Source organism: Cynocephalus volans, chromosome 15 (assembly GCF_027409185.1).
Source record: "Cynocephalus volans isolate mCynVol1 chromosome 15, mCynVol1.pri, whole genome shotgun sequence".
Classification (NCBI taxonomy): Eukaryota; Metazoa; Chordata; class Mammalia; order Dermoptera; family Cynocephalidae; genus Cynocephalus; species Cynocephalus volans.
In genome coordinates this window covers 85214797-85232403 of record NC_084474.1, presented here as the reverse complement: position 1 = coordinate 85232403, position 17607 = coordinate 85214797, and the positions used below count along the sequence as shown (strand labels likewise).

General features: G+C 42.1%; 1 protein-coding gene across 1 annotated transcript in view; it reads left to right on the top strand.

Moving 5' to 3' along the window:
* Window positions 1–601: 601 nt before the first annotated feature.
* Window positions 602–17607, top strand: part of HHLA1 (HHLA1 neighbor of OC90) — a 32497-nt gene continuing 15491 nt past the window's right edge. The window contains exons 1-10 of the mRNA XM_063079100.1: window positions 602–671; window positions 1727–1786; window positions 2949–3008; window positions 3749–3829; window positions 6467–6550; window positions 6756–6839; window positions 11990–12073; window positions 13738–13794; window positions 13898–13984; window positions 16428–16676. Of these exons, the coding sequence (XP_062935170.1) occupies window positions 602–671; window positions 1727–1786; window positions 2949–3008; window positions 3749–3829; window positions 6467–6550; window positions 6756–6839; window positions 11990–12073; window positions 13738–13794; window positions 13898–13984; window positions 16428–16676 (916 nt within the window). The remainder of the gene's footprint in view (window positions 672–1726; window positions 1787–2948; window positions 3009–3748; window positions 3830–6466; window positions 6551–6755; window positions 6840–11989; window positions 12074–13737; window positions 13795–13897; window positions 13985–16427; window positions 16677–17607) is intronic.

Here is a 17607-nt window from a genome sequence, read left to right as displayed (position 1 = left end):
TTTCCTATTTATGAGTAGTAGTGATGTTGTACTTGGTGGGTATTTCCCATCTAAACAGTCAGAAAACCCAAGAAAGAGACATTAACGCTCCCTGAATATGCATACACACACACATGCTCTCTGCCAGGGCCACATGAGTAATTCTGGCATGGGCTGTAAGTAAAAGTAAGCATGTCATTCCCTGCCAAAGCACTTAAGAGTTGGTGTGTATTCCTCCAGCTCTCTCCCTTCTACTAACACAATGAACCAATGACTAAGGAGGCCACAGTTGTCATATAGAGAACTACAAGATAGAGACGACTCCATTAACTGGGGTCCCCGAGAGACTGTGGAGCAGAGTTCCCCATCAAACTGCTGTGACTATGGACTATAAAAAAGAAATCAACTTTTGTTGTTGAATTAAGTCAGTGAAATTGAGGGGTTCATTTCTTACCTTAGCATGCTTGTCTATCCTAGCACAAAGCCTTTTTCAGAGTGTAATTCTAATGACTCCCCATGCACTGTTCTCAAACCACATTCTGCATCAATGTGCTTAGTAATCCAGCCAGTTTCCATCAAGTGCTTGCTTGCTTGCTTGCAGGTGGGCCAGAGTTTCACAAGCATGCCAGGCTTCGGTCCTCTGGTGAGGCTCTGCATAGGCCTTGCTTGTGTCCTGTCCTTTTGGAACACAGGTGGGTCTGGTCGGAGTTCCAGAAGTGTCTGTTCTATATTCTGTCTGGGTATTCATTGTGCTTTAGCGAATCTCAGCAGCCAACATTTCTGCACAGAATCCTAAATGAATTTGTTCAAAATGGCAATAATAAATCCCCTATTTCTGTTTTTTTTTTTTTGTTTTTTTTTTGCCCCCTTGACTTTTTGTGTTTGAGTCCCATTTATGCATCAGAACTCTCTTCACCTCCACTGTTACCACCCTCGGCCAAACCATCTTCTTCTCTTTTCTAGACCACCAAGAGAGCTTTCTAAATTAGTTCTGCTCTTGTCTCTCCATGATCCACTCTCCACCTGTCAGCCCGAGTAATCTTTTTGTAAATTCATTATGTCACCTTCCAAGTTTCTCCCTCATTTCTCCATTCCTCCTAATGGTTCATTGACTTCCTAAATCTGTTTGCATAGTATCCCAAGTCCTGCACATGCTCAACCACACCCTGCCTGCCTCACCATCACCAGTTCCTACAAACCTCCACCTCCTTCATTCTCCACACTCCATCATTGTGGGCCTTCTTTCCATTCTTTAAAGTAATACTCACACCCACCTCAGAGCCTGGGCATCTGCTATTCCCTATACATTGAATACCCCCTCAGCCAGTGAAATCCTACTCAAATACTATTCATCTTTCAATCTCAGCTCAACATCCCCTCCCAGGGAAAGTTTCCAAATCAGTGAGACTAGGTCAGGCCCCTAGACCCATCCTCACAGTTCCCTTCAAGATTCAACATTGTTTATAATGACACCCTTGGCTTCATTTCCTTCCCAACACACACAGTACATAGCAAATTCTAGGTACTCAATCACATTGTCAATCATTAGTGTTATTACAGTTGGTCAACAGATTTTTGATGACTAAATGATTGAATGAACAAACAAATTTGATGTGGGATTTTAAGCAATTCACTTCACAATTCCTGATTATAATTTTCTCATCTATAAAATGAGCATTTTGGATTAAATTTTCTCTGATGTTATGTTTGAGTTATAATTTCTCTGATGCAAGCTTTTTTACTTTAGTGTCTGGCATTAAAGGAGAAGCCAAGAAAGAAAAGGGGGTGACCTTCCTACCTACAACAGGTAAATGGGCATGTGCTCCTCCCTAGCTCAGTCTGTTCTTGGGCAAATTCCTTGACTTCTGTAAGCCTTACTTTCCCTAGTCATAAACTGGAGATTTTATGTATACTAACACTCTAAGAATTATATGAATAGTTCCTATGAGCTATTTATTACTCTATGGTTCATTAAATACTTGAATTATCATGATCTGATTAAATCCACAAAGACTGTGGCCTTCTATTAGTGACAGAAGGTTTTATAATAGAAGGTATTGTTATTTGCCATCATCACCTTTGTAATAATTTCATCTTTCTTTGCCTGTCCTTGTTTGATGGTATTAAAGTGGCTGTCCAGTGAGGTGGTGAATACATTGCAACATAAAAGACACAGAGGAGTCAGGGACTGAGTTTCTGTTCATAAATTTTTGGTAAACAAGCAGAATAATGTTTTCTTGGTATGATTTTGGTTTTGGGGGGTCTCGGGTTACTCTTTATTTTTAAAAATTTATTTATTTTTAATTAGTACATTCATATAACTCAAACAGCAAAAGGCACAGAAGTGTATGAAGTTTAAATGCTCCCCCAGACAACCACTTCCCTTTCCCCCAGGACACCAATTTATTGTGTATGAGTAGACTAATTTTCCATAAATATTGATCCTCAGTGAATATCTGTTGAATGAATAAAGAAAGGATGAATGAATGCCTGCCTTTGACATTTCAAAATTTCCTTTGACATTTTCTTCTTCAATAGCATGAAATTTGCCAAGTAGGCAAGTGGCCTGATGTTTTGGAAGGGCCACTCACTGCTCCACAGTTCTAGAAACTAGGTTCTGAGCCATCCCTCACTACTGCTCAGTTGTGCAAATTTAGGCAAGTTACTTCTCTTGGAACCACGGTTTCCCATCCCAGTTAAGAAGTGGGGTCGATTACAACCCCTGCATCAGAATCACCCTGAGCATTTACTAAAATGTGGATTTCTGGGCCACACCCAGCCCAAGGAGATTAGACTCTGGAGGTAGGTGTGGGGTGGGCACAGGAGGATCCTGGATCTGCCTTTTTCCTAGTGATTCTTCACCTTGCTGAGCCTGAGCGGTGCTGCAGCAAAGGCCTCCCAGGTTTCTCCGGCTCCAGGGCTGACAGTGGAGACTCGCATTTCTCTCATGAAACCTTTTCTCTTCCCAGCATCTGGCCTTAGGGGAGAAGAGAGGAAAGAAAATGGGGTGGCATTTCTGGCTACCACAGGTGAGTCCTCCCACCCCACTCCAGGGTCGGTTTGTGCTGCTGAGCAAATTCTCCCACTTCTCTGGATTTCTTTTCCCAGTCCCCACAGCAGGGATAACAGCATCTCTCCAATCATCATCTGAACATTAAGTGAAAGTTGAAAAAGACAATGTTTGTAAAAGCATATCACCACTATTTCCACCTTGCCAACTGCTGTTTCCAGATCTTCAGGGAATAGCTGAGAAGAGCGATTTTAACCCACTAGCGTCTCTCCACTCTGCTGCACACTACCAACACCTGGTGACTTCTTTCCCCCTGTACTAATGTCTGGGTCACATCCCAGACCTATTAAAATCTGAATCCCCGAGGATGGAGCCCCTCTAGTACACAGGGTGCTTAACTCCAAATGCAGAGCTCTTGAGAACTCCTGCGACGTCCCTGGGCTTCCCATTACAGATGAGGTATTTCCCACCAATCCCTGCTCTTTCCAAATGCAGAGATAAAATAGTCACTAAAGATAAGTATCTCTTGTGCTGCATCTGGACTTCTCCTGTCTATGCTTGTCACTATGTATGTTATTGGCTGTCATCTCCTGAGAGCTGGAACTGCCTCTTGTCTTTAAACCCCTTGTGCCTGGCACTTGTTGTGTGTTCAGCAAATATCCAAAGAGGAGGTGTTATCTGCCTGAAGTTTAGAAATGAGGAACTTTTTCTGTTGCCAAGGAAAGCCTGCCAGTGACACTATCTTTAAATCTCTTTCAGAGCTGCCTGCAAGATCAGTCGATCTGTCCACACTTAACCTGACAGAGCTCGTGAATGGGATGCTGAGTAGAGCTTTAAAAGGTAATCATTTTCTAAAGCACAATCCAAGCCCATTTTTATCTTGTACTATCTTCCCTTCTAGTCCCCCCTGTGACCTGCACAAGACACCTCACTTCTCTGTGTCTAAGTTCTACGTGTTCAGAGTGGAGAACACGTTGTCCTACCTAATTTATGATGAGACTGAAAACATCAAAATGAAGTAGGAGGTTTATGAGCATTTTGAGAGCAAACTGCATTCCAAACATGGCACAAGTGTACACATTTGTAATCTTAACACTATTGTCACAAACTAACAATAATTACCCATTGATTAAGTTAATATGATTCTGGATTTCTCTCTTTAAAACACAAGGAGTCTTAGTGAGTGATTACAATATTATCCCAATCTTCTTTTTTATGTTCTTTTAGCTTCTAGAAAAATGACTTATATGTATAGCCTGTACTTAATGAATGACAGGCAAGTGTGAAGGATCCCAGGTGTCCACTCCTTCCTCACTTCCTTCATTATCATACGCTACTTTGTTCCATGAATAGGTGTGGAACACCTGTCACATGCCAGGCACTATTCTAAGTATTGGAGGGCAAAACAGTGAAAAAAGTTGACAAAAATCCTTGCCCAGCGGAGCTTCTGTTCTAGTGGGTGGAGGGGCAGCAGAAAGCAAACAATAAACATATGAAATGGGTAATAATAAGTGCTTTGAGAGTAAGAGGGGTGGAGGATGCTGATTCAACATTGAGGTCCATGGGAATGGCATTCCCTAGGATTGCACAACGCACAAAGTGCACCACTGTGCTTGGTGGTTTACACTTGTTCACTTAGTCATTTCCTCGTCAACATTGTTTGAGGGACTGTCCGTCCCTGTCCCAACACTTACAGCTATAGTCACAAAGATATGACCCCTGCCCCCAGTTTACCCATGTGAGAGTTGCCATCAGCGGGACTGCCTTGAGGAGTGTGTGATAAGATGGTGGTGGTCTGCCTGTATGGGGTACTGGCGAGATACAGAAGCACCAGGTGGAGTGCTGGGCTGCGCAAACCTTCAGCTCTCCCAACCCCGAACTGTTATTCTCATTCTTTCCTCTGCAAGGCCCTATGCTGGGCTCTGCAAAATCTTGCAGAGACTCAAAAGTCATGACTTGTATCTTCAAGGAGCACAAACTCTTCCAATGATTGATTTAGTCCTGGCATAACCCCGTGAGTGGTCCTCTCACTCCCACTGTCTAGAGGCAGAAATTGAGGTGTGCCCACTGCCACACAGAATTGGAATTCAGGTTGGTTTAACCCAAACCCATGATCTAGCCCAAAGTTTCCCAAATTTGTTGCATAATAACAAACAATTGAAGTGCTTGTTAAATATACAGCTCCCCAGATCCCTGCCTTAGAGATTCTTATTCAGTTGATCTTGGAAGGGGCCTGAAATGCACACTTTTACCAAGTGCCACTGGTGATCCTTATCATCAGAAAAACTTGAGAAAACTGAGTACTGAGTATTCAAACGTGGGTGCCTACCCCATTTTCCCAAGGATCTTATAAAATACAGAGCCTGGCCCCACCCAGTATATGGCATTAGGGTCTCCAGAGGGCGACAGCCAGAGATCCAAGGGGGAATGGTCGCCACTACTGATTTGGATGCACCAAAGTTTCATGGCTCTGCCATTCCAGCTACCATCCCAGTGGCTACAAGTTTATATAAATAAAGACCACATGAAAAGCTCATTAAAATTCAGAATCCTGGGCGTATCTACCTTTCTCCTTTCTCCACAACCTGATTTTAGTAGATCTGGGGTCACACATGCAAATGTGCTTTTTTAACAAGTACACCAGGTGACCTGGTGCAAGTCGATGATCCTCAGACCTCGGTCTGGAAAGACCTCGTTACTCTGCAGTGTCTCCCAGAGATAGGCCAGGAGCAGCACTAATTAGGTGTAGCTACAATGCTTCTTCACTTTGTCTATTCCCGAACCTGATTGTTTATGTTTAAAAAAAAGAAGAAAGAAGAGAAGTTTCCCTTTCCCTCATGTAGTAAGCTGGAAATGGCCACCCAAAGACATTCACTTCCTGATGAATCTGTGAATACCACCTTGTACATCAAAAAAGTGAACAGAACCTCATATGGTAATAGATGTGATTTAAGGATCCCAGGATAAGGAGATTATCTTGGATTATCTGGGTTGTGACAAATGCCATCACATGAGTTCTTATGAGAAAGAGGCAAAGAGAGACCCACAAGGTAAGGAATGCAGGCAGCGTCCTAGAACCCTGGAGGGAGTGTGGCCCTGACGAGTCTCAGATTTCTGGCCTTCAGAACTGGGAGAGAATAAACTGCCATTGTTTTAAGTCACCAAGTTTGTGGTAATTTGTTACAGGAGCCTCAGGAAACTAAGACACCTTGGCGTCTTAGGGAGTTGTCAGAATTTAAGGACACATCTGGAAACACAGCCAAGTGACGCATACAATTGGGGTTTTTTGTTTAGTTTTATTCTATTTTGTTTATTATTTTCAGTTTTTATTGTTTTATTATTTGTTTTAATTTATTTTTATCATTTGTTTATTGCAGTATTCATTTCTATTATCTGTGCTCTTATTTATATTATTGTTTATTTACTATTATGTTACCACACATTTGTCTGTTTCTTTATCTCCGTCTGGTCTGGCAGATAGCAAGAAGTTCTTCTCTTTGCTGAGCATTACTTCCTACAGTTCCTTCGCCTTCCACAAGTTTTCTGTGGCCATTTACAACAGTAAGTGCTGCCTGGATCTTTTTGTGTTTTGTTTTTGGCAGCTGCCCAGTAGAGGGATCGAACCCCAGACCTTGGTATCATCAGCACCATCCCCTAACCAACTGAGCTAACCATGACTGGCTCCCTTGATGGTGGTAGTGGTGGGTGATGGGCCACAGGGCAGCCAGTGTGTGAGGAACGCTGTGTGAAACTTTTCTCTTCACAGTTTCTAACCTGAAGACAGTAGACCCGGGCAAATTCCCCACAAGGTACTGCTACTGTTTAAACAATCAGACCAATGACCTATCAGGTGGGTGAAGTGAATTATGAGGCTCACAGCTTTTCCAATTTTGCTTGTATATTTTTCCCCCTAAGACCAGAAAATGCAATTATATCTCTAATGCTTAAATATGTGCACATTCATTGTTGCAGAAAGCTCTTTTCTTGGTTTTACCCTATAGAAATAGCTGCATGTGCACAAAGAGGGCAAAAACATGTTCATGCAGCAGTGTTGTAATTGCAAACTCTGGGAACCACCTAAATATCCATCATTAGGAAAATTATTAAATAATCTACTCTATAATCAAACTTTGGAAAACAGCCACAGACAGCACATAACTAAATGAATGGGTGCGACCAGATTTGGCCTGTGCATGGAAAAATTTCAAAGAGATTTTTATTAGAAAATAAGTTACAAAATAATAGGTAAAATGTGACATTGATTAACAAAAATAAATATCTGGACATTGGATAGATGATTACCTCTAAGAAGAAGATTGGAGTATGTGTTTTGGAGTAGAAGAATGTTAATTAAGGGATCCTTGTTTTGTCTGAATTGTTTTCATTGAGCGTATATTCATGTGTTACCTTAATAATTAAAGATTTAAAGTATTATATGTTCCCTATATTTATATAATTCTGAAAAACAGTGAAGTGAAAGTAAAAGTTAAAGTTACTCTCTCACCACTAATTTATCTACTTGATAATTCTTTATTGAGCACGTACTAGAACCAGGTGCTCTTCTAGGTGTGGAGGATGCCATGCTGAGCAAAGTGGACACATCCCCGTTCTCATGAACCTTAGATTCTGCAGGAGGGAACAGAGAAAATAAATAAACTGCAAATACATGGTATATTGGCTGACAGCAGGGGAAGGACACGGAGAGAAGTGACAGTGAGGGACACTGCTGTGTGGAGGGTGATCAGGGAAGTCTTCGCTAATATGATGAGAGTCAAAGTGTGACCTTCAGGAAGTAGGAGATTGTGGTTCTGGGGACAGTGCTTCAGGCAAAGGCCCAGGCAGCAGAGTGAGAACCAAAGAGGCCAAAATGTCTGGTGCAGGTGAGTCAGGGCAGAATCATGAGAAGTGAACTCAGATTGGTGTGGGCAAAGTGGGTAGAGTGTTGCAGATCATACAGAAGTTTATAGTCTATTACAAGAATTTTAATTTTTACCCTGAATGAGAAGGAAGCCATTGTGATTGTCTGTACAGAGGAGCGACACCATCTGACATACTTTAAAAGATCCTTCCAGCTACTTGTTAAAGAACAGATTGTGGGAGAAGCAAAGGCTGAAGTTAACCACAACCTCCTCCTGCTCTTTTTCCCACTTCATCTAATATTAAAATATTTTTCCATGATATTACAAGCTCCTTGTAAACCTTTGTAACAGCTGTGTGACCTCTGAATGTAAGCATTTTCTTAGCCAGTATGATGTTGTTGGACTTTTGGGTGGGTTCTAGATTTTTCCCAATATAGGTAATCCTGCATTGAACATCTTTGTGCATAAGGCTTTTCCCTGTTTCAGATTATTTTCTGAAGATAGACTTTCCAAAGTGCAATTTCTAAAACAAATATTGTGAAAAATTTAAAAATAATAATTACTAATATTTAATAAGTAGTCAATGCCAGACCCTGCACTGAGTACTTAATATCCATTATCTTATTTAATTCACCCTGTGAATCTCCCCAACAAAATGCGTTGAGAGGAAAAAAGTTCCTCATAACTGAATCTTTCTCACCATTTCATTAGCCCCTGCCAATTTTGTGCTGGGTGAGTCGCTACCCTGACTGTGTGAGATAAAAATAAAATTTAAAAAGTCACCTCTGCCTGGAGAAAGTTTGTAATTCTCCTTTGTGAGTTAAAGCATATATCTACACACTCACTTATTTGAAAATAATTCATCCAGGGGTCATTATCTACTGATAAAATAGCATGCTGCTCCTCTGGTAAGCCACTGCAATTTTTGCAAGGTTTGACGAGTCACAAGGTGCCTGACGTTGATTCTCCCCCAAATTGCTACCATGAGAGGCTGTACACTTGGGCCAACATCTCGTCATTGTTCAAAGCCTTGGGGAAGGTATCTTTGTGGATAATCTTCAGATCTGGATCATTTTATTTTGAATATTTTTAACTCTGACATATTAGTATAGCCCACTTTTGAGGGTATATTTACATATTTTTCATTTCCTAAATAAAAATTATTTAAAATTTTCTGATTTTAAAAATAATGTACTGTGTTGTCAAAATGCTATGCAACATGGACAGGTATAACCAAGAAACCAGTAGCACCTGATAACATCAACATCTATAGGTCGTCACTACTAACATTTTGGTGAACATTCTCCAAGGCTATCTAAGCAACTGGTCTAACCCATCTATCTATCCTACCTGCTATCTAACCTATTTATCTAACCTACCTATCTATTCCAACTACTTACTCATCTATCTAGCCATTCTACTCTACAGGAGCCCATTCTCTATGACACTTAGAATACAGTATGGGCTACTATAACAAGTGACCCCAAAATAGGGTGACTTAAAGAAGGTAGACTGTAATTGCTTTCATGTGTGACAGTTTGGGCAGCTCTGATGTTTGATGACTTGGGGGACCTAGTCTCCTTCTAGCTCATTGCTCTGCCTTCTGTAAGGTGTGGCCCTTGTTCTCACAGTCCAGTGTGGCTTGCCGCCACATACACACTCCAGCTATATGGAAGGGGAGAGAAGGACTGGAAGGCATGCCCATTCACTATAAACTCACAGCCTAGAAACCATCCACATGTCTACCTCCCACATTCTGTCACCCAGAATTTAGTCTCATGCCCACACTCATCTGCAAAGCAACTTGAGAATGTAGCCATTATGTTAAACCACCATGTGCTCAATTAAAATTTGATGTTCTTTTACTAAGGGAAGATGGGAGAATGCATATTGAAACACAATCATTATATCTATCATTTTTTTCATGCAGTTTTGAAATCCATCTTTAAACTAATCAGTAGGCCTTAAAAAATGTTCCATTCCAATGAATATAAATATGCCTCCTCCTTCATATGAATTCATAGTATTCATTGAAAGAATGTACCATGATTTATTTAATTTGTCTCCTCTTGATGGAAACTTGGCTAATGCCGAATATTTTTATAATTATAAACAATGCTGTGGTGAACACCTGTGTAAAATCACTTGGAGTACTTTGCCCAATTATCTCTGCAGGATAAAGCCTTCAAAATAGGATTGTTGGTTGACAAGGAAACAATATTGTGTTGATTCAAATTGCTAAAATTTCTTCTAGAAATATTGCATGAGTTTATACTCTTACCAACAATGATAGAATGTGTATTTATTTCCAAACCCTTGCCAACGCTGAGTGTTGAGACAGTTAAGTCATGACCAATTGGACAGGCAAAAAAAGGTTTTTCCCCCTGCCTTCTATCTATTTATATATGAAGGTAGTCAGAAATCATTTATTTATGAGTATTTCTAGTAAATTAGATAACTCAAATTTTCATCAAAATGAGGAATATCTTTGAGGTAATGGTAACTGGTTTTCTCCCAAGCCTAATAAACATATTGTGAAAGCAGTTCTGAAGGAGAGTTAACGAAAGTCTTGAGCAAGAGGTTGGATGAGCAGTGGTGGGAGTATTGAGAAGAGTTGAAGCTTTGGCCCAGGGCAGACCTCTGCTCAGATCCAAGAGCTGCCACATGCTATGGGACCTGGGGCAAGTTCTATCATCTCTCTGAGCCTTGGGCAGAACCAGGACCCCATCCTTGTGTCCAGCTCCAGAGCCATGCTTGTTGCTTCTGTGCACCGTTAATGGTGGTTTCCAACACTGCACTTCATTAGTCCATGTATGAGTCCCTCTTTCACACTAATCTCAGCTTTGTATGTGCATTATACACAGCTCTCCAGTACCTAGCATGTGTCTGGCACACTGCACACACTCAATGAATAATTATTAGATAAGTGAATTAATAAACAAAGGAGGATTTTGAGAAGTAGACAGAAAATAGGTGGAATAAGTAATGAGATAGTACTCTTCCTCAGTTTTCACGATGTGACTAAGAACAGACTGTTCTAAAGAGGCTTAGAAAGGAGAGGCCCATGTGTGCCAGCCCTCTGCATAGGCAGGTGTCTACACCTACTTAGGTGCACTACCACTTCTCCCTCCAAGAGATCAACCATGTGATCGTGTATACGTAGTAAAATCGCATCATGGCTCTGGCTAATCCGTCTTGGCATGCCGCAAGTTTCATTGGTTGTCACACTCCGTCTTCCTGCCGATCTGGGTTCTGTACTTTCAAGTCAGCTTAAACTCATGATCCCATTAATTAGCAAAAGAAGCAATTATAGAAGGCATAATGGGAAATCATCCAGCAGACCCAAGAAGCTTCCTCTTTAGCAAATCACTGTTTGGGGCTCCTAGCACACATTCCCTTGTTTTAGAAGCCAAGAACTTGTTGGGTCCTGGAAAACCATAAATGAACAGAGAAAAAGGCAACAGCTGTTAGATTAGAAGTGTATTAGAAACTTTCGTTGGTCCATGGTGCCCACTGTGTTAAGCAATGGCCCTCTTCGAACCCTGCTGAGAGAGAAAATTCACAAAGATTCTATAAACTGAAATTGCAAAATTCTCCCAGTCTCCTCCCATCATCCCCCTTAATAAAGTTGACAGAAGGAAAGGTTCCCAGTGCTATTTTGTGCAGGGCCTTGTCTCCTTTGACAGTCCATAGTTTGTAACCCACCGCTAAATTCAACATTGCATTTTCAAAATCCAAGATTATATAAACTTACATTACATGTCTGTGGAGCTGCTTTTTATCACATGAATTTGATATTCTAAAACAATTAGTTGAGATAATAGGGGAGAAACCAGTAAAAAACGTTATTCAACAATGTGACCTTTCATAGCTCTTTGGTGTTAGCAGAGAAGGGGCTAGGGAAAGAGGGCAATGGAAGAGGAAAAGAGATTACAACGGTGAATCAAAACTTCCTGCCTGCCTGAAATTAAGACTTTTTATCTTTAGAATTAGTGGTATTTCTCTATATGATTGTTAATATTTCTCAATGCACTGAACTCAATCAAACTGGCAAAATCTACTCTGAAACATCCAAAGACAATATACTTTTCCCCTTAAGTTTGTTAATCAGAAATTTAAACCTCCTAAATCTGTGTTGCAGATTTTACAGCCCTACTAGTGGATATCATTGGAAATTCTACCAGCTACCTCACAGAGATTTTTAAGTCAACCTCCATCCTCTCAGGTGCGTTCATCTTGAAAATGCGTGGCAAGTTTGAGGTTTGGCACTTGTCCTGGAATATAACTAAGCCTAGTAGTTTTCCCACCCCAGCCCCTGTCACAGGTTAGGCTGCCAGGGACCTTCATGTAAGTTTCAGTGAGATAATCAGTGTGATCCCATTTTTAACACCAGCGTTTAAAGGCTCCATTTTTCAATCAGAGCTATTCCTGTGGTTCAGAAAATTGGAAGAAGAATCTAAGGCTCAAAGTTGGGAGAATCTAGACAGGCTCAAGAAAACGACTTCTGATGAATAGCTATACCCCCATTTTAAGGATGGAAAAACTAAAATCCAGAGAGGTTGAATATTTTCCTCAAGGTTGGTGCCAGAATTCAGATTGAGATCTATATGGAACCTAAGCCCATGTTTGAAATACAATTAAGAAATATATGCCTCTTTTATAAGGTGGCTTTATATAACACCAGGCAAATCACATTTCCCTGGGGACCCACTTTGAAAAACACAGATCTAGTCAACAGCCCAGCAGCTGGTCTCAGTAGAATGATGGTGTGCTATGGAGCAGCTGCTGTTTTAAAAGCAGGAGGAAAGAAAAAAGAGAAATAATAATAGATATTATTAAGTGCCAGGGACTCTTCTAAGGGCTTTCCTTGTATTTCCTCATTGGATCCTCCCTACAACCTTGTGGGATCGCTACTATACTTACCCCCATTTTACAGGTGAGGAAACTATGGTACAGAGAAGCTAAGTAACTTGTCCAAGATCACTCTGCAGAGATGGAATTCTAACCCAGGAGCTCTGGCTCCTAACCGATGCTCTTGGCCACTGTGCCAATGCATATAATCATAGTAGCACATTGATAATAACAATAACTATTATAATGGCTATCTATCATGCTCTTCTACTTGTCAGGCACCATCCTTAGGGCTTCACATACGTTAATTCCTTGGGTCCTCATAGCAATCCTACAAGGGACATGCAACCCCATGTCCACAGTCCTATTGACAGTATCCTCAAGGACAAGTATGTTTAGGAATTCAGAAGTTTTCAGACTTTTCAAGGTCTAATAGGGTGTCCATGCCATGCACGATGTAACACTTCCAACAGCACCTAGGGAAGCCCACTGTAATCAAACACGATAAAAGTCATTCAAGCAAAATATCCCACGCTTTGCACTAAGGGGGATAGATAAAGACTACAATAACCTCACATCTTTCAAGTCAGGTTTTGACATCAAATGAGTGTTGGTACCAAGCTCACACAAAACCTTCCATCTTACAAAGATTTGGGGATTTGGGAATTGCAAATAAGGAACTGTGGGATTTGAATTTTCACCATTTGAATTTTCACACTTCTGAGTCCTGGAGAGGTCAAGCAATTAACTCATGTTCACATAGCTAGTAAGTGGCAGAGCTGATGTAACCCTGGAAGCTGACCCCAGAGGTTGTGCCCTTAGCTACCACATTATGCTGTACCATCTCCTTCTTACGTGCCCCCACCCCTCACTAAATAAAAGAAAGAAATCAGAAAACCAGGGCTGCCTTAAGAGTAAGGAGTTAACTTATTTTTGTGTATCATCCTGAGCTAGGTATTTCCAGCTTAATTTTCATTTCACCAAAGATGTCCAGCTTCAGACCCATTGCTAAATCTTGTGTGCTGGCTTGTCTTACAGTGAGTCAAACCGATGAATCTGACTGCATCTTCATCTGTGTGATGACAGGAAAGTCAGGTGAACCACCAGCCATTCTTGACAAGCTCTCTGGGCTGAGAATTAAACACAATTTGCCAGCAGATGAAGCCAAGAGTTGATCCTGTTGGTGTGATTTTTGCAGGAAGGAATCTTTCTGACTTCTGGGAGATGGCAGAGAAATCCCCTGTTATCAATTACACATTTACCAGCAGCATGCCTGGTGTTCTGGGTGAGTGCAAACCTCTGAAACTCTTCCCATAGAGTCTCCAGACCAGGCTCCAACCTGGCAGACTGAAGACCAAATACTGCCCTCAGGTATTTTATTTAGCTATACCATGTTAAAAATCAGAAGATTTCACCAATATAAAAAACAAAACAAAACAAAACAGATTTCTGGATTCTCTCACAAAAGATCTGGCCATGCTGGATCCTCCCCCCCATCTATGGGACTGGAACTGAGTAGCCACTGTCCCCATCACCCCAATAGAAGGGCACCTTTCTCCTGCTTTCCATAGTCCTCTCTGCCCCCTGTTGCCTTTCACTCTTTTCCTTGTATTAACCACTTGGCTTTTGCAGGTATTTGAATTTGTGACCCTTTCTGGAGACACGGCCACTCATACCCAGCCCCTACCCAGCCAACCTCTACCACCCCCACCCCCCACACCATACACACACCTTCCTGTCTTTTCTCTGTCACCAGGTGGCATTTTTGGAACCACCTTTAAGTCCTCTTTCTCCACTACACTTAACTGGCATTTCTAGCTGAGTAAAGTTTCTGAAATCTGGCTGATCCTCTGAGATTACCTGCTGATGCTGGGATTATTTTAGTTCAAGTCTTCATCATCTACCTTTGGTCTGTTATAGCCTCTGAACAAGTCCCCCTTATCACACTCTCCTATTTCTCCAAAATATCCATCCATTGCCACAAGAGTGACAGTCTTAAACCACAACTTAGGTTATGTGTCTTCAGTGCTCACAAGTCCCCAGTCAGCAGTAGAAAGTCCAAAGTCCTTAGCCTGGACTGTGCATCTGTCTGTTTTCAAGCCAGTCCTCATCTCCTACTCTCTTTTTCCATGACTCCTCTGTTGCACCTGCATTGAAATCCTGCCCCTCCTCACAGAAGGCATGAGTCTCCAGGCCTCTCTGACTGCTTTGTTCATGCTCTTCTCTCCATATGGCACTCCTTTCCTGTTTTTCCATATTTCGGAACCCTATTTGCCTATCAATCACCAACTAAGATGTTGCTGCTCCTTCCTAAAGATCCCCAGTCAAAATCAGCCTTCTGTCTTCTGTGGTCCTACAACACGGCACTTGCACGTTATTTGGCCACTATGTTACTCAAGGTTGTATCATAGTTGGCTTGTATACGTGTGTCCTCAACGAACTGTACTGGAAGGCAGAGCAAGAGTCTCCTCCTTCACCCACGCAGGCCGCATTCTCTCTCGGTGCCTCACACAGTACCTGGCACACAGCAGACTCTTCATCAGTGTGCTTGGAGTGAAATGAAGAATCCAATAAATCTCCCCTTCCATTTCAGTGAGCTACCCTGACTTGTATTTATTGTAGGGTGTCTCTTGGTTATGCTGTGAAAGGAACCTCAATTTGTGTGGGACAATGTTGTTTGATAAGAAGATGAAATGGGTAGGAAGTCTTCACCTGTCCAGTTCTGAGGACAGAGCTGAGAGTTGAGTCAATCTCATCTGGAGTTTTTTGACACCCTTCCCACCCCCCAATCTCAATCAGTTCTCCCTTTTTGTGCTCCTTCAATAAAGACAGATGCTTAGAAAAGGAGAACATATTTACTAGTTGACACTATGGCTGATGTCCTCCTAGCCAGTCTCCTGGCTATAAGGACATAGGGGTGGTTTGCCTGGGTTGTACTTAGCCCCATGTCCAAATGATCTGGGAGCAGGGCTCAGGCTGGTGATGCATGTGTGGTGTTAGTGGGCTCAGAAACGAGGCTGCAGGGTCACCTGTAGGTTGTGCCCTACACACACTTACCTGTGAAAGGAGCAAGTGGAGACCAAAATGCAACATGGGCTCTGCCCACCAGCTGCAGAGCAATCTCTGTCCACCCAGAAGGAGGGACCCTACAGGCTAGTAGAAGCCTGTCATCCTTGTATTCCCCACCGCAGCCACTGCAGCCTTCCCTAGGGAGGGTGTAGGTAAAATTAACACTTGAGCCTCTCCCTCCTTTTCTTTACGGGTAGCTTTCTCTCCAAATTAAGCCTGCTGTCTTTAAGCAGTTTCTTCCTGGAAGCCCCTGATTCTCCCAAATTCCACCCTGGTTCCTGGTTGTGCTCACAGGGTACTCTTCCAGTGACAAGTCCCAGAGCCACGGAGTGGCTGAAGTCTATGAAGCCAGTGAAGGACTCTGACTTGATTCAGTGTCTGTTCAGGAAACACGTCAAATGTTTCATACTTTTAGGTCTGACACCTTTGCATTCTGTTCACAGTGATTCTTCACATAACTTATTTGGAGATTGATATTTTAGCTTAATTGCTCATTCAAGGAAAAATACTTCTGTGGGTGACATATGGTACCGTTCATAGTAAGGTTTGAATTTCTACATTCTACATATTTACTGTCTGATGATCTTTCAGTGGCTCGACAGTTCTTTGTGTCCAAAGTGTCAAGCATGTTAAAGCTGCCATTGACTGTCTCCCTCGAGGTGCAGCTACCGGGAGAATGGCCGGGACTTCCGAGCCCACAACCAAGAGTCGGCAAACATTACCAAGTATAAGCCGCCCACACTGGGCCCAGAGCACACACTGGGCATCTGCTCTGAGAACCTCTCCCTGGACAGAGACAACTCATCCCTCGGAGGGAGAGGAGACGGTGAACCCAGGCAGGATCCCTGAGCTTCCTGCCTGGACCATGGCCACACAGGGCAGTACCTCTCACACCCTCCCAGCCTCTGGTAAGATGCTTCCTCACCCTTTCCTCTCTTTGCTGTGTCTCCCTTCTGTCCCACTAGGCTCTCAGACATAAGTGAAATCCTTCCCTTTATCCCTTCTCCACCACCTGAAGCTATGCTTCAGCTTACCTTAAGTAGGACATCTGTATGAGCCAGTATGGGTTCAGGACGGTCAAGCAAAGGCAGCAGTTGTCATTGGCATGATGTGCTTTTAACATTGACTTTTTATAACTTTCATTTTAAAATAGTTTAAGACTCACAAAAAGTTGCAAAAGAAGTACAGAGAGTTCTCTGGAACTCTTCATCCAGCCTACCCCATTGCTAATATCTGATCCAATTGTAGTACATTATAGCATCAGGTATTTTTATTTCAGCAAAGCATTTAGCAATATCTCTCCTGAAATTCACGTGAAGTGGTGAAATGAAGTCAACATTTTATGGCATGGTTAGGTTCATTTGTAGCTGACTAGATAATGATGCCAAGAATATGTTAGTGACTTGACATTAGCCTGAAAAGCTCTCTAATGACTTGCCCAGAGCTTCCTCCCTCCCCGCTATCTTGTGCATATCACTGAAGCCACAAAGACACACTGGTCCTATTATTTCCTATCTGGAAATGATATAAAACTGAAGTGAGTCTTTCATTGAGATGATGTTACCCCAGTGAGTTCCAACAATGGACAAGTCATGAGAATTCATTCATTTATTCACTCACTCTTCAAAACATGTTTTTGCTACCAGACACTAGGCTAGCTGTTAAAAACACAGCTCTATAAATGTTTCTTTTCCTTCCTGAGCTCACAGACCAAGGAGGGAAACACAGGCAAGTAAACCAATAGTTATGACCCAGCCTGCTCAGAGCTATTCACATGGAGAGCCCAGAGGGGTTCCTACCCCAGCATAGCAGGAGACACAGACCTCCCCAAAGAGGTAG